At 44.7% G+C, this 21,234-nt stretch overlaps 2 protein-coding genes and 1 non-coding gene across 3 annotated transcripts in view; 1 reads left to right on the plus strand and 2 right to left on the minus strand.

Moving 5' to 3' along the window:
* Positions 1–929: 929 nt before the first annotated feature.
* Trnai-uau lies at positions 930–1,022 on the minus strand. Its single transcript is given in 2 exon segments — positions 930–965; positions 985–1,022. It is a non-coding gene; the product is annotated as a tRNA-Ile (tRNA).
* Positions 1,023–1,425: 403 nt separating this feature from the next.
* Positions 1,426–9,812, plus strand: LOC119657026 (TATA element modulatory factor). The gene is made up of 5 exons (XM_038063776.1): positions 1,426–4,110; positions 4,179–4,371; positions 8,099–8,387; positions 8,460–8,693; positions 8,784–9,812. The coding sequence occupies exons 1-5, from the start codon at positions 2,001–2,003 to the stop codon at positions 8,988–8,990; spliced, it is 3,033 nt and encodes a 1,010-aa protein (XP_037919704.1). The 5' UTR covers positions 1,426–2,000; the 3' UTR covers positions 8,991–9,812.
* Positions 9,813–16,131: 6,319 nt separating this feature from the next.
* The window catches only part of LOC119656483 (serine/threonine-protein kinase Smg1), a 252,671-nt gene continuing 247,568 nt past the window's right edge, over positions 16,132–21,234 (minus strand). The window contains exons 5-7 of the mRNA XM_038062807.1: positions 18,975–19,640; positions 17,462–18,914; positions 16,132–17,406 (exon numbers count right to left, since the gene is read on the minus strand). Coding sequence (XP_037918735.1) covers positions 17,213–17,406; positions 17,462–18,914; positions 18,975–19,640 — 2,313 coding nt within the window. The 3' untranslated portion in view covers positions 16,132–17,212. The remainder of the gene's footprint in view (positions 17,407–17,461; positions 18,915–18,974; positions 19,641–21,234) is intronic.

A 21,234-nucleotide genomic window follows, 5' to 3' on the forward strand; every position in this document is an offset into this window, starting at 1 on the left:
CCAGTCGAAACATGCTTCATGTTCGCCAATCGTCTTATCGGCGTACAGCCTAATTCCTTACTTCAGTATTTCGTCAAGATTTTGTAGGACGTGCGAAACAGTGAGAGGCCCCTATAACTTTTTGACACCTTTTTTCCGGTTACACATTTTTACCATTGTCGGGGAAGCTGTTCTTGACTTCAGATTGAGAGAAGCAAATCATGGATTGCTTTCATTGTCCAAGGACTGCCTGATTTGATGAGTTCAACGGGGATGTCATCGGTCCTGTGGGCTGGGGCTTAAGAGTTCACTCAAAGTCTTCCCTGCTTGTCGTAAAAGGCGAGAGATAGGAATTAATGGGCTAGCAACCTGCAAATTTCGAAAAGTCATCAACGCCTCGGATAGGCTCTCACACCACGACCTTTGGCTATCGAAAACGATATTTTTTAATTTTTCAAAATTGATTCCAAACACTATTCCGGTACCGGTATTCACTCTATGGAAGTAGAATCGGGACTCAATTGCCGCAAGGATAAAAAATAAGTCAATAGTTCCGCAAGTGCCATCATCATCATCAACGGCGCAACAACCGGTATCCGGTCTAGGCCTGCCTTAATAAGGAACTCCAGACATCCCGGTTTTGCGCCGAGGTCCACCAATTCGATATCCCTAAAAGCTGTCTGGCGTCCTGACCCACTCCATCGCTCTATCTTAGGCAGGGTCTGCCTCGTCAAGGGTGCCATACCAAATTTTCAAGCGTGCTCCTTTCTTATGCGCCGCAGAAGGATAGATTCTAATAAAACGCCATTCGGCATAATACGTTCTTTCAGAATTTATTTTTCACCCACCCATGACTGTTTTGTTTACTAAAATAACTGGAAAAATGTTAAAACGCTTCTGATTGCAATAAAAATGGTTGGAATTACACAAACCACATTTAAAAAAAAATCTGCTCCAGGTGAGGCTCGAACTCACAACCCCGGCATTGCTCTCACAGTTACTGTCTATAAGTACCGTGCGCTAACCAATTGCGCCACTGGAGCTATGCCGCACATCTTTACAGAGTTACATATCAGCATGGCTGGTGCTTTCAAAAAAGCTCCCGAACCAACTAAAAACACCAAAACAACGCATTTTACCGAAAAAATAACAGAAGAAATGAGAAAAGGCAAAGAAATCACGAATTGAAGTAAAATTGTCATTCAGCCAATGAGAAGTGGTCCAGAGCGGCCCTTGGATGAGATGAAGATGAAAAGATACGCCGAGGGACGACTCGAGTCGGACCTTATCAACGTTGTCCGGGGAAACGTAAACATTGGCCAACAACAAGAAAAAGTCGCCAAACCGCGAAAGCTCCCACGTCAGGCCCCCTACTGTCACTGTGACGTCTGATAAGCTGACAAAACAGAGCCATTGAACGCACCCTTGCTGATGGAATGCAAAGGAAGAAAATTCTGATTGGTTTGACGTGTTGACGGTGAGATCGTAACAAAATGCATTTTTCGCGAGTTTCTCGTATAAATTTCGCTCGTTGTCGATTGTTTTAAGTTTCTCGTGATTGCTTAGTTCCGGAAATCTTAAGAAGAGAGTTGCAAGCTTCTGGAATTGCAGGTCTTTTCAGTGCAAAGCATCTTGTTCCTGCCGTGCAAAATATTTACACTAATTGCAGTAAATTGCTCGTAAAATTGATAAGGGCAGCAACTGAATATCGAACATACGGAAACGGTGATTGATTTACGCTCCCAGCGATAAGAGCATCTCGTTGAGGAGGGTACGAGGAGAGAATTTCTAGAAACGGTGCAGGTAGTTCGGTGTTGAGACGTCATCGTGACATACTTTTATCACTCGCCTGCGGGGCATCTTCCCGTCCTGTTCGTTGTAAATTGTGAGCATCCGCAAGTTCAGTGTCCGATTCCGGTAGTATAGTAAACGGTCAGCGCCTGCATGACGTCACAGAGCCGGGTAAACGTTTGGATCGTTGATTCGAAGGAGCGAGGCACCCGCACTGCACCTCCGCCAAAATGAGCTGGTTCGACACTACAGGACTCGCGAGCTTGGCGAAAAACGCCCTTAAGGAGGCGCAAAAGCAAATCGACAAAGCCCTGGATATCCAAGACGATGAAATGATGTCCTCGTCGCCGCCAGAGACCAAAAGCAAGACGGAGCCCACCACTCCGTTGCAGCCGCTGTGGCCGACGAGCAATCCGGCCCTTTGGGGCTCGTTCACCGGATCGTTCTTCGACAACCCGAAAGCAAGTGAAATGGTTACGACGCCACCGAAAAGTGGATTTGCGGGAGCGTCGGAAAACAAGCGACCCTCGGTTGCCTCCAACTCGGATTCGGTGGAGGTTCTCTCGTCCCCGGCAACTCCTTGTTCTGGCTCGGTGGTGACATCACCGTCCGTGACTGTGTACAATTCTGAATCTGTCGAAATCCTCACCACCCCCAACAGCAGTGAATCGGCCAAGTCCCCGGATAGTGTTGAAATTTTAACGACCGACGAAATTCTGGACGATGACGACGACTCCATGTCGTTTAGCACGGTCATGGATGACACAGTGGTGCCGATCACTGTGGTCACCATGCCTCCTAGCAAAACTTCAGTGACTGCAACTACATCCGAACCAGTGAGCAAGGATGTCAACTTAAAGATGGAAACGGATTCCTGCGATTCTTCGATGACTTTGCAGGACAGTAGCGTCGTTATCGTGAAGCAAAGCTCGGTGCAGAGTGCCGACGACAGCTTCATTGAATCTCAGACGCTCCTCTCGGACTCCACACAAAGTTTCGAAGACGTGCAAATACCTGACACCACTGCCGAGGACAAAGAACACGCAAAACCCAATTCTGGTCCGAACTCTGGTCACACCTCTGCCGATGAAGTCGAAACTGCTACCTCATCCGATATCGAGATAATATCAAACCCAAACGGGGACTCGAGCAGTACGAACAGCGCATATCGCTCGAGTCCACTGAAAACGCAATCTAGCACTTGCAAAAAGGGGCTCCTGCCTGAATGCAAATCCTCGAAAAAGGGCCACAATCGGGAACTTTCCGAGGTTTCAATCCAATCCGACGACTCGCAACTCAGTAGCCATTCCGAAACGGACAAACTTCTTCGCAGAATAACCGAACTCAATGAAGTCATAGAAGCCCGTGAAATCCGACTGATGGAACTTGGCCGGGAAAATGCTCAACTGCACGAGAAAAACGCTGAGTACCAAGCAATGCTGGACGCGAAACAGAAACGAAACGATCACTTGGACGCTGAGGAGTACACGCAACGCCTCTCAGCACTCGAGAAAAAGTTTCAAATGAGTATCCGCGAGCGTGATGCCCTCCGTGATCAGCTCAAAGCAGCTCGAAATGAGCTTTCCACGAAAATCCCCAAAGACAATCTGGATAAAGTCGTCAGCGAAAAGGATTTCATGATCGAAGAGCTTCGGACGGAAGGTGAGAAGTTGTCCAAACAAGTCCTACAGCATTCAAATATCATAAAGAAGTTACGCGCCAAAGAAAAGGAAAGCGATACTCAGTTGAAGCGAAATCGTGAGCAAATCGAGGAGCTCAACGAGGAAGTCGAACGCCTGAAAAAGTCTCTGACCGCCAAGGATGAAGTCGAACGCTCGCAAATCGAGGCCGTGCACAAGCTTTCCTCGGAAAAACGGAAACTAGAGAAAGAAAACCAATCAATGAAGAGCCAAATCGAGGACTTAACATCGCGGCTTGATACGCTCCAAGTAAGCTTTGATGCTGCCAAAAAGGAGCTCTCAGACAAGCAACAAGCTCACTCGGAACTCACAAGAAAAACAGAGGCTCTTGCAAATCTCGAGTCGGAGAAAAAACTCACTCAAACCCAGAACGATGAAATTCGATCGCAACTGGACGATCTTCGTGAAAAACTCCGAATAGCCGAGACGGGAAATTCAATGCGTGAACAGAAACTGCGACAGGATAACGCTGACTTGTTGAGACGACTAGAAGCAGCCGAACTTCGGGCCGAAGAACTGACGCAGGAAGTCAGTTTGGCCACAATTCCGTTGGTGCGACAGCTTGACGCCTTACAGACGACGCTGACCACACGAACTAATAATTGGGAAAAGCAAGAGCGGTTGCTACTTAGTCGATTAGGTTTGTTAGGCTCAACCAAATTTCTGAGAATATTCCGTTTGCATTTAATATTTTTTGGTGTCCTTCAGATGAGGCGCAAAACAAATTGAAATTGTTGGAAAATGTGGAAGAGACGTCCAATGAACAGCAAACGTTACTAAATTCCAGGATAAAGAGCCTCGAGGACAGGCTGTCGACTGCGCTGTTGAAATCTGAGCAGACGAGTAGCTTGTTGCAGCAGGCAGAGTTGGATTTCAAGTTGAAAGCGACTGATTACAAAAGGTAATTGCTTTTTCTAGTGTAATTTTGAATGACAGAGCCGACGACGTTCACTATGAGATAAACGCGTTTGTAAATGCAGCTATTAAGCAAACGATTTAAGTTCCCATTGGGAATGGGGTAGGTAGAGAGGTTGGCCGCTCCGAGGAGTCCAATTAGCACTGTAGTGTCCCATTTTGATGCCACAAACTCTTAAGACCGTGACGGCTGTTATGAGAGCAGGGAGGCAGAGTCTAGCCGGCTCGGATCTCCAGAGCCAGTCCGTGGCATTCACGAAGAAAAGCAGCTCTCCCACCCTGCAGCTATAAATCTCTCTGAGGTCCCCAAAGAATGGTTTACCCAGAGTCCGTAGCCTGACTCTAGAGTTTCCCTTCCTTCTCCGCAGCTTCGGCAATGCGAATTGTAGGGTGTGCCAAGCCTGGCGGCATAGTACCCTATGAGCCAATGCCCCGTGCAGATCGCCGTAATCTTGTTATAAGCGGGCCAAATTTTCCTTGACTTGGCACAGCTAGTAAGCTTTCGCCGTCTAAAATCCGCGGTTGCTAGGTAGTGCGAATAGACTGCGTTTCTGACAGCCGCCAACGAAACATCGACTGTATTCACCAAGCCAATCCGTCAGCCCGCTCATTCGCCTCTATGTTCCTATGCTCGGGAACCCAGAGGAGGGTGACCTTGAGCGTGCCGCTCAGACGGTTCAGCGCGTCTCTGCACTGCCCCACCAGCCTGGAAGATGTCGTCGCTGAGTACAAGGCCCTGATGGGCGCTTGGCTGTCGGTCAGAATGGCTATGTTACATTTGAGGCTCGAATCTCGCTCCAGCCATCGACAGACTTCCAATATCGCTAGTATTTCCGCTTGGAATACACTGGCGAAACCTGGGAGACCATACGGCTTGCGTGTGGCATAGTCCGTGGGGAATGTCCAGATTTCCCGAGGTACTTCGTCTAGAATATTGCTGTGGCCATAGGACTTCGCTGCCCAGCATCCGGACTCACGTAGTCTGACGGCACTGCACGCTGTGGAGGTCTAGGGGGAGGAGATACAGGAGTACATTGAGAGCATCTGCCGGGCAGGACTGCAGAGCCCCAGTAGCACCTGCACACGCGGTTCTTTGAATTCTATTAAGCTTCATCCTATTGTATTTTTCGCTCACCATACAATAGAGCAGTACGTTAGGATCGGACGCACTAAAGCGGTGTACATCCAGAGAACCATCCTCGACCGGAGACCCCATTTCTTTGCAAAGGTTCACTTGCAGGCATAGAAGGCTATACAGGCCCTCCTAACCCTCAGCTCTATGTTTAATCTCCTCTTGGCGGTCCTGATGGCCGACTTGTACTTCTTCAGGCAATCCTTGTATGGTTGCTAATATTTATATCTATAGCAGATGTTGAAGATTTCTCTGGTCAGCTTCCTGAAGCTGGAGAGATCTTCATTCCATCACGGCGGCAGTGTCTTTTTGCTGTACTTAGTAGGGCATGCGACTTCAAAGGCGGTATCGAATGCCTTTTCCAGAGCCCCGACCTTTAACTCAAGTTCGTCTGTCGTGCTAATTTTACCAGAGAGAGAGTTTATTCTTAATTATTTGACCCAACTTTCTCCAGTCGATCCTCCTAGGGTCTCTGAAGGGTTTGGACACCTCTCCGGCGAGATCTAGACTGAAAAGTATCCAACTGTGATCAGAGAAGGATCTCTGGTCAGACACTCTCCAGTCCTCCACCCTAAGAATCCCATTGTCGCTTATTGGGGTGATATCAAGGACCTCCTCTCAACCGTCACAGTTCTCCGAGCTGGAGAAATGGAAGGTTGGTGTACTGCCCCTGTTAGACACCGATAGGTTTGAACTAATAATAAAATCAAAGAATGACTCATCTCTCTCGTTGATTTCTGGTTTGCTGGCCTGATAGAAATTCGAGCGAAGGAATTAGTCGGTGCACAGGCCAATTATTCGGGGACGTAGTGATCAGAAGGCGGAAATGTGAGGAAGGGGCTGTTGTTAGCTACGCCATGCAGTGGAATCCGCTATCCCAAGGTGGCCGACGAGTTTGTCGGGGATCACACCCACAACTCATTTCTTTTGCCTCAGATGGCAATCAAGCGGGGCTTTTTAGATACTCTCCCAGCGGTTATAATTGAAGATGCTCGTATCATCAGAATATGCTGTCCTGATGCTAATACAAACGAAGAAGTTGGTGCATAAGCCTGGCACACGTATGCGATGTAATCGGAAGGCGGAAATGGCAGTGGATAGGTCTCTCTCTCATTAAGGAGTGGCAATAATTGCATTACTGGCTAAATAGAGTATAGTTGGAGTTATTCTACTATGCTAAATCCTACCTGATCTCTCTTGGTGACAGGCCCCGCGACAGGTCGACCAAGAAAATGCATAGAATGTCATTACAAACATGATGATCGGATTGAGTCACGAGCCGACCCCGCTTGTGAACGGGACAAAGGCTGAAGAAAAAGAAGAAGAATAATTGCATTACTGGCTACACCATGCAGCCGATTTCATTTTCCCAAAGTGGCTGACGAGTGGGTAGAGAAGGAGTGCAGGCGTCTCGTAAAATCCTGAGGGAGCTAAAACATATTTCGAGCAATCGCGAGCGATGGAATCTAGATTTGGTTGCCGCGTTATATCCCACCAAGGGGTAAATGGCAACCATATATGTGCCAGACGAGCACTTCCTAAGGCCCGTCCTATTACTCTTTGCTTTCGTTGCCGAAAACTTTTTTTTTTGGACGCTCTGTTGGAGTTCGTAAGTGGTCTTCAAAATGTCCACTTGTTCTTCACTTAGGTTGCATTCTGAACACTTCTAGAGCAACTTTCGCCTTATCGTTGACTGCATACGACAGTAAAGTTTTTTTTGGTGCTAATAGAATTTCAATTACTAACGTTAATCTGAGTTAGTCTAGCAATGTCTTGGCTCAACGATTCGGGGCAAAGTTGCAAGTGAATCTTCTGAATGGATCTCTTCATTCGCTCACACCAACAATACAATCTTGTGGCAGTCGCCATTGCATCACAATGCTTCACACACGACATCGAAACTCAATTTAATCATTGATTTGGGCTAGAACTCCCGAAGTTGCTGGCGATGTGTAGAACCTGGGAATGACCGGTCTATGCAGTTGATTCATTTCCGAAAATACTATACATATTTTTCGCACTAAACCTTAGCAAGGATTTTAGCTTGATTGTGGAGAAGAGTGATTCGGTGAGTGCTAAACCTGCTGTCCGCATTGTAGTGCGGTGCTGTGTCTCTACCTAGGACAGCTCTTGGCCACTAATTTCCGCGATGACCTCAAGTCATACATATTCTTTGGTGTTGATGGAGATTTCGTCGCTTCGAGCGAGGATACTGTGGTAATCTGCAACCCGAGGCATAGTCCCGTTTACTTATCGTAGCAACTTCTCGAGGAATCTTTAATCCAACAAGGAACGATATGATGTTTTTTCTGCTCTTTGGGTTATGATATCAAAATAGGAGCGGATGATAAAGAGGTTCGTTTCAGGTCGACTAAACTGAAGCTACGAGAGCCCGATCCAATCACCAAGTCAGACCCGTCGCTTATATCCCTAAGTCCAGTTTCTCCTTGATAAACCCTCTTAGATACTGTTGTCTTCCAGCCATTCAGATTGAAGCTACCCACTTCACTACATTTTGCCTTATTTTTAACATATTCCTATAATCTCCATGTTAACGGAAATCTTCTCTCCATTCTTACAGACAAATCGAACGACTAACAACTCAACTAGAAGAAGCAACACAAGAAGTTAGTGAGCTCCGTGAAAAATGTAAATCACTAGAGAAAAGCATCGCCAACGAACGTGAACTTCGCCTTAAAGAATTATCAGAGCGTTCCCCTCGCAACGATATATCACAAGAATCGAATACCCTGGAAGCAGCAGATACGTCTCATCGGGATCAGGATGCCGGTACCAATTCGGCGTCGCCCACTTTGAGTATTGGGCGGAATTCCATAGCCGAATCGTTAGGCAGCTCGGCTTGGCAAATGGTGAGTGTCGAACATTTTTGCAGTAATTTCAACTTCCATTAAACGCTCGTTGTCTTCTGTGTTGGTAAACAGGACGACTTAGATTGCATATCGAATTCGGGACGACATATGAGTGGTTCCGTGTACGGAATGAGCAGTGGCTTTAGTCAAATGGGACATAGTGCTTCGATGTTTGAAACCTTACAAGCAACGTTGAAGCAACGCGATGGAGAAGTTAGTCAACTGCAGTGGGAACTTTCGCGGTTGCAGTCAGAGCGGACTGTCCTGAGTGCGGAGATATCAAACTTAACAATGGAATTAGAAAATGTGAGTATTAGACAAAAGTGCGCGTATACACGTTGTGCAGTGGAAATATTTATTTCCAGGAAGATGACCTTCTATTCTTTCCTCTTACAGATCAAAGAAAAACTCGCAATGCACGAAGACTTGGAAAAAGAATTTTCTGAGCTTCAACGGCAATACGACGCGCTCTTACAGATGTACGGCGAGAAAGTTGAAGAAACCCAAGAACTTGAACTAGACCTGCAAGACGTGAAGGAGATGTACAAAGCGCAGATAGATGAATTACTACGACAGAAAAATTCGGCTCCTAGTTCATCATAATCTAGCGCTGGTTTGCTGGCAAATTGGTTATTTCTTGTTTTTTGCGCTAAGTGTTATTTATTTTTGTCCCAATCTTCTTGCTATTAACTGTCTGTGGTATGAAATATTCGACGATATTGCCGGCAAAATGTTTTTGAAGCGATTCATTCTCGTTTCCCCGAAACAGAGATGAATGTCACGGTGGGGTCCAGTATCTGAAACGACTAATTGTACAACAAGGAGTCGAGCCGAATGATGTTCAACAGATCGACTGTGAGCTCGGAGGGAGGCAACTGTTATGGTTAATCAGTGAATTTCACATTCCTCGTTCAAAGTATGATGTAGGGTTGTAAGTAGTACAACCTGCACTGGGATTGTTGAATATCATTTTGCATCAAAGGAAAATTGAGCATCTTAGATTTGTAAATTTAGTATAGATAAAAGGAAATTATATATAAAAATTATTCGAGTAAACTATTGAAAGTATTTTAAAAAATATTTTAGTGTTAATAACCAGAAAGAGCACCCTGAAACCTTTGTAATATGCGAAGATAGGACGGTGCGTGTGATCTACATATATGTATATTGTTATGATATTCTTTTGCCTTAGTAAAGATTTTTATTTTATTTAAAAGCAAAATATTAATGGTTTTTTGTTTATTAGTTGCACCAGAGAATCGTGTTCATCCCCTCTTGATCTAATGCAAGCTTCACTGAAAGCAGTGAATCTTATAGCGAAAATTTTAATCGTATCCTGCTATTAGATATGCAACAATTTGGTAACAAAAATATCTCAAGAAGCCTATGAAGTTATTATATATATTTTAAATCGATACTAAAAAATAAAAATGCAAATTTTATAAAGAGAAGTAATTCAAGTGTCTTTTTCTAGAGTTTGCAATAAACGAGGGAAACGTTCTCAATGTCAATGAACAATGGGGATAATGAGCCGTCAATGAAATTGAAATGAAAGTCTGCTATGCAATGTTAGAATTATCTATAACGTCTTCAGGCGAGGATTGATCTTCTTTTTGGATTTTAGTGGTTTCCAGGTTTCCATTCTTCGGATCAAATGCTGCACATTTATGTACCTCGTCTGAAGACCATTGGCTGTTGATGGGAAAACTAGGGGAAACCACGATCAAGTTAATCATATCGAATCAACAGGGAAATAAGACTTTGTTGCTCTGCCTCTACGAAGGCATCGATCCAATCCAATCTAATATGCCAATAGCAAGGTAGGTGGGTTGGCTGCGGTGCGTTGTTTTGATCCGACAAACTCCCAAGACCGTAACTGTCATCATGAGAGCAGGGAGGTCGAGTCCAGCTTGCTCCGATTTTCGGAGCCAGCCCATAGCGTTCACGAAGGAAAGCAGCTCTCTCACCCTGCAGCTATAAATCTATCTGAGGTCCCCAAAGAATGGTTGCTCCAGTGTCCGTAACGTAGCCTGACTCTAGCTGAGGCACTTCGTCAAGGATGTTACTGTGGTCGTAGGGCTTCGCCTGTTGGTGGTCTTCATGGCCGACTTGTACTACTTCAGGCAGTCCTTGTATGGCTGCCACCATTTATGTCTGTAGCAGATGTTGAAGATTTCCCTGGTCAGCTTCCTGAGGCTGGAGAGGTCGTCAATCCATCACGGTGGCAGTGTCTTCTTGTTGTAATTAGTAGGGCACGAGACTTTGACTCCAGTTCGTCTGTCATGCCAATCTTGCCAATTTGCGCACCGGGTAGTTTGTTCTTAATTACTTCACCAAACTTTCTCCAGTCAATTCTCCTGTGATCTGAGAAGGATCTCTGGTCAGACACTTTCCAGGTCTCCACCCTAAGAATACCATTGTCGGTTATTAGGGTGATATCGGGGACCTCCTCCCAATCGTCACAGTTTTCCGAGCTGAGGAAATCCAAGATTCGTATACTGCCCCTGCTACACACCGATAGGTTTGAAGTAGTAATAAAATTAAAGAACGACTCACCTCTCTCGTTGATTTCTGAGCTGCCCCAAAGCGTATGCCTTCCATTGGCGTTGTAGCCTATCAACCTGTTGGCCTTCTTTATTGCTATGGTGTTCGTCAAATGTTCTAGTTCTTCTGGCAGAGCTGATTGGTCGTGAGCCATGTAAGCCGAGGAAATATATACATTCTCTGCCCCTGCGTGCTCCAGTTTGACCACGAGTAGGTCACCGGAACTCAGATCCGGACACAGAAAAACGTGCAGACTCTTCTTCGAGAGGATACATGCTCTAGATCTGTCCTGATCAGCGTCTCCTGTGCTCTGGAATAAATTAAAATATTTGCTTAGTAGCCCTTTGATGGTTCCTTGATTACAACACAGTCGTCCATGGCAATCCTGGGCTTTTGAAGGTGGAGCGATTGGACGAGCTTGTCCTTATCCACGCGAATCTTCGGCAACCAGATGCGAGCGACCGGTCTACTGAGAATCTCGTCGTAGGGGATAACATTGAGCTTTACGTCCTCCCAGACGTCGTCGATCTTAGCGACGCACGAACCGAGAAAGTCCCTGGAGAATTGGTCCTCGCAAGCCATAACGTGGAATCCTCTGTGAGGAATTAAAGTAGGGGATGGATCCTCTGTGTTTGTCTTCGGCGTCGAGGCGATGCTCAAGGACCACCTTCGACAGTCTGGTCTCAACACTGGTCCATATCTCCGGCGCTAGTTTGCCCCTAGCGGAATTACCATCCGGCAGCGCCACACGTAAGTGGCTCCTGGCCACATTGCTGAAGGGTTTCACAGTTCGTGGCTCGTCGGCTGGCTGTTGCTGCGTACTTTTCTCCAGATGTTGCTTAGCGTCCGAGCTCTTGCCCACTCTGTTTGTGATCTTGCTAGACCTCTTCTTAAGATCGATTGCGTTTCAGAGTTTCGCCTTCTGCTCGTCTGCCAGGCGTTTGCTGTTGTATTCCTCAACAATCGCCTGGTATTTAGCGACGTCTTTTTCATCCCGCTCGTCAACAGTACCGTACAGTATGCATGGCCTTCTGGTACTGGCTCTTGAGCAGGACACCAGTGGACCTTTGCTTCTTTGTCGGTTTCCGGTGACCGGCGTCCTGCTTCCTGTCCGGCCCTACATACTCTTGGCCGAAGAGGGTTTTCAGCGGGCACTACTGTCGTGTGAGGACTTGCCGAATTATGCAACTTTAACCTGAAGCATAATCAGACCAGGCCGTCGCCAAGAGCAAAGATGTGAAGATAATAGGATGGTGTAATGTTGACATTCGCTGTGTTCATTTTGGAATTTCTAACATAAGCGTGCGAACATTTAAACTGTTGGACTATTCGGTGTGAACAGATTTACAAATCTTGAATTTGTGTAATGAACTCAGTTTCGGATTTCGGGAGTGGCGTTTTTGATGGTATGGTCATGTAATTCATGCAAACGAGAATTCTCTACCCAAGATTCGTCTGAACATCGAAGTCGATGGTAAGCGACCAAAAGGTCGGCCGAAACAACGGCGGTTTGACATGCTGCATGGTGATTTGAAAGCCTTGCGACTGCATCCAGATCGGGCCTTTGACAAAACAAAATGATGCAACCGATTATGATGAGCCTATCCCGCTTCTAAGCGGGACAAGAAAAAGAAGATCTCTGGTATAGCGAGTCATAGATTTTGTAGGGGCATTTACGCTCAATTTCTTTATTTCAAAATGATGGAAGATAAATTGAGCTTTGTATTAATCGCCCGAGTAACGATCCGTGTGATTCATATTAAGTCCATTATGGATATTGAGAAAACAACCCAGATTTTTGTTAGCATATGAAAAGTTTACAAAAACAGCTGCTCTCTCAGTACATTTAAGATAGAAAAATACCACGGTGAAACTCAACCTTAAAAACCCCAAAAAAAAAATATAAAAACAAGTTCTGAAGATTGAGACGAGGACGTCTGAGTGCCTGAGATCACTCAGACGAATATATGAACAGCGTAATTATAATTGCGGAGATACTTTTTTGAAATGAGAAGCTTCCTCGAAAAAGCGAATCCCAATGAAGGGTTCAATCGTTAACTGAACAACTTACGCTAGCTAAACCTCGGAGAGCAAGCAGACGTGATCAACTTCTATCAGCAGCGTACATAACCTTTATAAACCAAAAGAGTAGTAAGGAATCCCAGGAGAAGAGATTTGAACTTCTAAGGTACTTGTGCAATAGCATGACTCATCTGGAAATGGGCAGAATGAATTAAATTGGAGATAGTGGTAGAAGGCCTCAGCGCGACCGTCATTGGCGTATACAAGGACAGCTGTTCGGCTAAGGCAGTCGCGTCATCAACGGATGTACCCTGGTGGAATATAAACCTAGCAAGAATGAGAACAGAGGTCCAAACACTCTTCAAATAGACGAAACAAATCAGGAACTAGCCGAGGTATGAAAACGAAGGGCATATAGTAACGTGATCCAAGAATCAAAACGAAGCAGCTTCAGGAAATTGTGTATAGGAATTAAAGAAATCATAGCAGCATTTAAGTTATACAAGACTATAGCCAAAAAAGGGCAATATCCTTTGTTTATTTCAAAAAGGAAGATGGGAGACGTATCCAGAATGAGGAGGAGAGGATACATTTGTTGTACGATACGTCAGGAGATTCCATGCTCATACGAGGGGAAAATATTCTTAGAAGATTTATCCGGATCGAACCTTGATCATATCGAACGTTAGCACGCCATCGCTATTCTCTCTCATCTCTCTCATCTTTGACGAGGTGTCTGTGCTTTACCGAAGCTGACACCGTTGCTCAGAATTGGGCCGTCCTTCGTGTTTGTATCGAACAACTCATCTCTCTGGCGAGACAGAGCTTGCAGGCACGAGCTGCAGTTTTTCCCATAAGAAATTGAATGCATGCAGTCCAGGAGAGGTTTTCCAAAAGTTGAGTTGCGAGTTGCTTGAAAACTGCCTGTTTTCAAAGGAATACTAGAAATATTTAATGACTAGGTACTCGGCTAACAACTCACGATCGTAAGTGCTGATGTTCCGTTGTTAAGCTGCTTGGAAAAGAAGTTCAAGGGCTGCCAGATTGGTTTCACTTTTTGATGAAGGGCAGTACCTATGGCGATATCTGAAGCATCGACGAATGCGGCTAGTGGTGCATCTTGCTGAGAGATTGCCAGAAGTGTAGCTTCTACTAACTGTTGCTTGATGATCTCAAACGCTTGGACAGACTATGAGAGCCACGCAATCAGGCAGGGGTCTTTGGTCTTCGGCTCAAACGAGTAGGCGTTAGGGATCCATTGATAGTGGGCGGCCTTGGGCAAGAAACGATGGTAGATATTTAACATGTCCAAGAACCTTGTCAAATTGGAAGCGGGAAGCCCGAAATCGCTTATACTTTGACTGGGTTTAATGGGATGCCTTCAGTGGCAATCAAGTGTTCCAGGAATCTCACCGGTGGTTACAAGAGTTTGTCTTTCTCAAATTAAGTAATAGACCACCCTCAAGGAGACGTTGAAAAATGCATTTGAGGTGCTTTAAATGCTCGGACTCAGAGGAAGACGCGACCAGGACATCATCCAAATAATCGAAATAACAGTGGGTATCGCAGCACAGACTGGATGAATCTTTGAAAGGTTTTTTGTCACATTGTATAGTTCAAAAGTCATCCTAGTGAATTTGAAGAGTCCAAAAGGTGTGCATATTGTCATTTTCAGAGTATCTTCGGGAGCTGATTGCATTGATTAAGTCTGGATGTCTCATGTGGTTAGAGCGTTGAGCTGTCGTACGGAAGGTCGTGGTTCAAATTTCACTGGTGACAGAGGGAACTGTTATCGTGATTCAATGTCGGATAGCAGTCGACTTAGGTGTGAATGAGTACCTGAGTCAAATCAGGGTAATAATCTCGGGCGAGCGCAATCCTGACAATGCCTCCTATGGGGTACCGTAATCCTGCATTTTACCGTTATGGTCTTTGATGAAGTGCTTTAACATACTTCAAGGCTCTAATTCAATATGGATTGTTGCACTAACGATTATTATTATTAATTTAGTCCAAGGATCAGTGAAATGGCGTATCGGTCTGGAATCGTCTGGGTATTTAGACATCTGTAATAGCAGAAATACGTATGTGTATACATTACAAAATACTTTTAGCCAATAAAAGGAAAATATATTCAAATCTTTCACACAATCATGAAAGAACTGGCAGGTGTCGTGTACTGTCCTGTGAGTGAGATTAACGCCCGATTCCTCATTCATTTTGATAAGTAGACAAAGAAGTGGAAGAAACTTTCTCAACCGGATGACATCCGGGAAAGTTTCCGCCTTTGTAGATGAAAAGGCTAGTCACCGTAGCATGCGGAAACGAAGTGCTTGTCCAAATAGAAGTGGAATCATCTCGGTCGTTGTGCTTGGCGGTCTCCCTGCAGATATATTCATCGTTGGTCATGCAGTTCCTGGAAATCTGAGGCCCTTCCCAGAGAGTGAAAGAATAGGATTGGCCGTTCAAATTCCGAAAAAAGACACCTGTCATGAGTACGACATTTGGGAAGCTATTAGAGTGCTCCCTCAGTATCGCTCCGCCACAAAAGCTTGATCGACAGAGAGCAAGCTAGTTTCCGCTTTGGATCCTCCTGCACTGACTACATCAGTACCGTCCGAACTTAATGTCGCTTGACGTATAAAAAACGCTATATCTGCCATCGCTGCATGGTCTAAAATCTGGAAATGCAGTTATTCCAACAACAAGATCAAGCTGAGACTGTTCTTCGCTAATGCTCTTTTCGTGTTGCTGTTACTGAAAAGCTTCAGGCCTTTATCAACACTTGTCTGCGATCTGTTGTCCGAGTACGCTGGCCTGATACTATTATATTTCGAACAAAGGACTCGGTCAACGCAGAGGACCGTGTGCCATTTGATCAGAAGGAGGAAGTGACAATGGATTGATTAGGAGAATGGAAGCGCATTTGAATGGACCGTGTGCAGTAACAAGTAGGTGACTGGCAACCATATACGGCCGACGAAATTTCTATGGCGATGATTGAAAATTTCTGAGCAACTCAGATCATAATATTACTAAATTTTTGATTATAAAAATTTATTTAAGTCTGGTACTCACCTGATGGCACGTTCTCCCTCGCTTTAGATGTTTTTCCGTTCCTCCGAGTCCATGGCTAAGGAAGGGAACAGGACACAGCTCTCGAATAAAACACTTGAGCTTTCACAAAGAATTTTATTTTAAAAGAAGAATAAAAGTAAAGAGTTACTAAATAAAAACAGAATTCAAATAGAAGCATCTAATTTCCATTGACCACATGTACGTAAAGGCAAATTCATATTCTCTAAGACATTTTTTGTTGGGTTTCCCATTAAGACAGCTACTGACGTTAAAGTTACTCTACTGATCCATCCGCTCCAATAAATAAACACAAATCCTTGAGTCGCTTTTTGGACTGTATAAGAAACTGTTCCCGACTTAGATGTTGTAGACAAAGAGGTGTTTCAATTTGCCATTTTTCGCAACAGTAATCAATCCAAACAAAATCGAGACGACTGCAGAATAAATTAACAAGAATTTCGAACAAAATTTGCTTCCATTTGCCTTCACAACTTCTGACCTTCAGCAATGTGCACTCTGATACGATACGAGCTCGAATTTTCCAGGAAAAAAGACATGCCGACATCTTTTAAAGCATTTTTAAAGCTACAAGGGGGGAGGGAGGCGAACAGAAGACAAGGGTTACTATCAAAAGCAAGAGTCGTCAAGCCAAAAATATGGAAGGGATTAATATTTTCGGAGTTTTAGTGGCGCTGGGGGGTATGGCAAACCCTCCAGCAGCACGAGTTATTATTTGCAGCAAAAAAGGGGGGCGGAAACCAAAGAATCCAGAGAAGGAAGGGGGGAAGGGCAGGGGAGGGGGAGGAATTTTCGCGCTTCATAAAGTTGTTTGGAATTATGCATCGACCGGACCTGCAACGCGTCACTTAATACTGCTACTCTCCGATCCGAAGAGCGCACACTAACATGTAATGCAGCAAGCAGAGCACACCAGAGATTACAACAATGCCCTTGCAGTGCACACAGTTTTATGACAATTTTTTTTTGAATTTTTTTGCTGAGTTGATATTTTTTTTTGTAATGGGGGTTTTGTAGTTTTGTTCGATGTTGCTCTTGTAGTTTTTTTTTTTGTTTGTTTGTGAATGTTTGGTCCGTTCACGTACAACAAAAAAAATTCTTGAAATTGAATACCCGCGAAGCTTGTGATTTAAAGCTTCCGTTTAGCTGGTGTTGTGCTTCCTTCAGACCCACGGTGTCCATCCTTCGTAGAGGACTGCCAAATTGTCTGGATTCATTGCCTCGCGAATCATCCAATCAACTTGTTCGGCTACGGTTAGACGACGATTTGGGTCCGGATCGCGTCCTTCCAATTTCATTCGGATTCGACGCCATACAGATACGGCGTAGGCGTTGCGTTTTTGCTCGGGCTGGTTAGCTATAATTGAGGAGAAAAAAAGTAGGTTCAGTCTGGATGTTCAAGCCACAATTACCTTTCTTTTCCTTCATAGGTGATCCTGGCAGTTTCCCCTCTCTTCTTTCGATTGGTCCTTCATTCCCCGCTTTACCATCCACATCCAGCAATTGCAACAACTGCCTATAGACGTATTCAAGCTCATCTATCAATTCAGCGATTATATTTCTAATTTCGGTGACAATCTCTTCAGTGAAGTCCTTGCTCAACACTTTCATGTGCAAGTCATTGATGCGCGATAAAAACTGTTTGTAGTTAATTTGGAATTGCTTATAATTTGTCGTGTGGTCGTTTTTATCGATTTTGAGAATGGACTTTAGCAAGTAGCGAACGTCCATTCGCAACTCATTATCAAGCAGTGACCTAAGCTTATGAGCGCTCAACTGCAGATTGTCCTGGGTAGTGACTAGATCCTTTTCCAGAGAAGATATTTTCCTCTGCATTGCATCAGTCATCTCATCGAGAAGTCCTGATACGTTGTTGATCCAACACTGGTCGACGGGGCCTTCGGGATCAAGTAGTTGAACTAGGGCTTCTTCGATAGGTGTGATCACTGCCGCTGCTTGCTTATAGGCTTTATGTTTCAGTCGCAGCTCGTTGATAAGCAGAGTGAAATTTTCATCATTTTCCGTTAGCTCGATTGCATTTCGCTTTACGTTCTCGTAAGCAATTACTGCTGCACATTGAATCATCACTCCTGAAGCTATCTCGGAATGCTCGTTGAATTTGAGCTCCTGTTTCTCTACACATTCCAGAAAGCTTCGTTGCAAGCCATTGAGCGAAGGATTCGCGCCAACGGCCCATTTCAAACGTTGCACGATTGCTTTGTTAAAACTCAGGACCTCATCACAAATCTTCTGTATCGATATCTTCCAAGCACCTAAATTCTGGATGGCGTTTTGGAAGTTTGTCAGAAGAACATTTCTAGGAATAATGTGTGCGAATGGGAGCGGCAATGGTAGGAACCGCTCATTAACCCATATGTGGACGGAGCTGAGCAGCTGTGATTGGGTTGAAACAATTTTATGTATTCTGATTGCTTCCTTTATGCGTTCCGTTTGGTGTTTCTGTTTAATTGCTTGGCAAAGCTTCGCACAAAGACCCTGCGCTAAGACATACTGTGGTCCGGTGAAGCTATTGCAATCATGGTATTGCTCAATTATTGCAGGGATAGCTTTTTCGAGGGTTATCGTATGCAAGTTTAACTCACTCGTACGACAGAACAGCTCGTTAGTGAACATCGACAGCAGATAAGGACCCATTCCAAACAGAAAATTGCTTTGGAATTCAAACACAAATATCCCAATTGGTTGATATAACAATTTGTGATCAAAGACCGTGTCCAAATCACTCTTCAGGAGGCAATTGCACAAACGTTCAGTCTCACGGATTGTGTGAACCAGGGCTTGGAGCTTACGAACTTTGAACTGTTGACGCAATGAGTGGTGGGTGTATTTTTTGAAAACAGCCAACTGAAAAATGAAAGAGAAAATTACATTTACAATTTTAAGGATATTTCTATTCGGACTTACAGTCACACTGCTTAAAAACGGATCCGGCAAGTGTTCCGCCTTCATCATATACTTAAGCCTGGCCATCTCCACATAACAAACCTCCAAGCTCTTCAACACGCGACCGAACATCTTCTCGAAATCAATGAAAAATGAGGCTTCCTCCTGGCTCAAACTTTCCTGAACGCTTCGTGTGATCCTTAAAATCTGAAGACTATCCATCTCGCAATTCAAATCGTTCTCCAATTTTTCCAACATAGTTTGCAGGTCAGCTTGAAGCTCTTTTAATTTCTGGAATCCTTTTGCCAGCGCTGTTCGGTTAACCATTACCGTTTGGATGATGTGCGGTATAACTTCGGTTTTGAAGTAGATTTCAAGATCTTTTAGTGATTCCAGGGCGGCACGAAGCCGCATCAGGGGCTCGATGAAGTGACTCAGGTAGCGGAAGATTGGCGTGTTAATGAATAGAATTGTCGACGTTTCGGTTATAAGGTGAATGTGGCTGAGTTGCTCGGTAAGCACCAAAAAGGGATCTGTAATTGTTCGTAGCGAACCCTGTTCGGTTGAATGCAACTGTTGGCGAATGTCAAGCAGCAGAGTTAGGTAGACACAGTGCATGGCTTTCATTGAGGTGATATCGCTTTCAACGTATTGTTTCGCACAGTTATTTGCATCCTCTAGTAAACCCTGGAAAAAAAATAGATTCCAATTACAAATTGTGATTTGATAGGTCAAGCCCAATAGCAATGAAATAGTTTGTGAGAAGAGAGTTAATGAATTTATTATCGCGAAGTTAATGCTGGACCATTGTCGTATTCGCACAGCATTTTTCATTATATTTATCATCCGATTTCAAATTTCCTATTTCTCATGCCGACAAAACTATATTACAATCTAACATTTCATGAGGTTTGATTGTTAATTTCCACAATTCACCAATATTCAAACCTCTTTCAAGCCTAAATTCCACGTAATACTTAAGCAATTATAGACTTTCGGGCACAAAAATGATTATTGACCCTTTCCCTATTCCCTTATTATAATTGACATGCTATGCACCTGCTCATGCTAGTGTGTAATTACATGTATAAGCACTTCCTCCTGAAGCAAAACAGAAGCCAAACCAAACCTGAAACCAAATTGGCAGACGAAGTCGATGCTTTGCGTTTGTGAAGTAGGAATAGAAGTCAGGATTCTCGACAAGTATCGGGTACCCCCGTAGGATCGATGATAAGGTCATAAAATGTACCAGCCCCTGCATTTTATTAAAAAAATTAGACTTGCCGGGAGCGGCGGCGGTTACTTGAAATGCAACACCACGTTTCGCGTCATTGGGGAACGAGGTACTGCTATCCAGCTAGGAGACAGTAGCCGTCGAGGGCAGCTAGTGCGAGCCGTAGCACTGCTGTGCTGGAGCCGACCACAGGGACTGTCGGGGGCTAAGTGGCAGACGGGCTAGCAATTTCTAGCCTGGGAACCATTATCAACGAAATGAACGCAATGAGTAAAACCCACAGTATTCCTACCCTAAAACCGTCGACGTTGGAGAAAAGGATGTCCACTGCCGGAAACCAGTGAAGAATCGGATGAATGCTGGACAGAGAAGGCCATAATAACATCCTGGATGAAGTACCTAGGGAACTTTGGGCATTCCCAACGGATTACCCACACGTGCTTCAAGAGGAATTTTTCAGTGAGCTTTCCAATCAGGGCAGAGCGGTAGACTGCGATGCGTTGTGAGGTTACGACACAGTATTTTTTACCGATGGATCAAAGCCAAACGGCCATTAAGGCTTTGTACTCAATGGCGACTTCCTCCAGGCTGGTGCGGTAGTGCAGGGACGCGCTCAAGAGGTTGAGCGGCTGACTCAAAACTACCTTCCTTTAGGTCCCCGGTTACAGAAACATAGAGAGTAATGAGTGATCCAACGGATTTGTCAGCCCTTAGGTAAGTACAGTCTGGTCCCGCTGGCGATTGTCAAGAGTAGAATCTACTATGTAGCAGTACTTAACAGCCAACTTCAAATGGCGAAGGATCACCAACTTCGCTAAGTCCAGGAGAATTTGGCCTTCCTATATAAAGCTTGTGAACTTTGGGCCACAAACGTGTCAATGCGAACAGGATTGCGGCGGTTTGCACGCTGCATTGGTCTATACGGGACGATGCTGCCGTACCCTACTATTCGCAGCGATAAGCGGGGATTGCAAATTAAATTAAAACGTTTAGCGTAGTGAATCGTATTTACCAATGGCCTAGGAAGGGATCTTTGATGAACAGCTT

This window comes from Hermetia illucens, chromosome 5, assembly GCF_905115235.1.
Source record: "Hermetia illucens chromosome 5, iHerIll2.2.curated.20191125, whole genome shotgun sequence".
NCBI classification, from domain to species: Eukaryota; Metazoa; Arthropoda; class Insecta; order Diptera; family Stratiomyidae; genus Hermetia; species Hermetia illucens.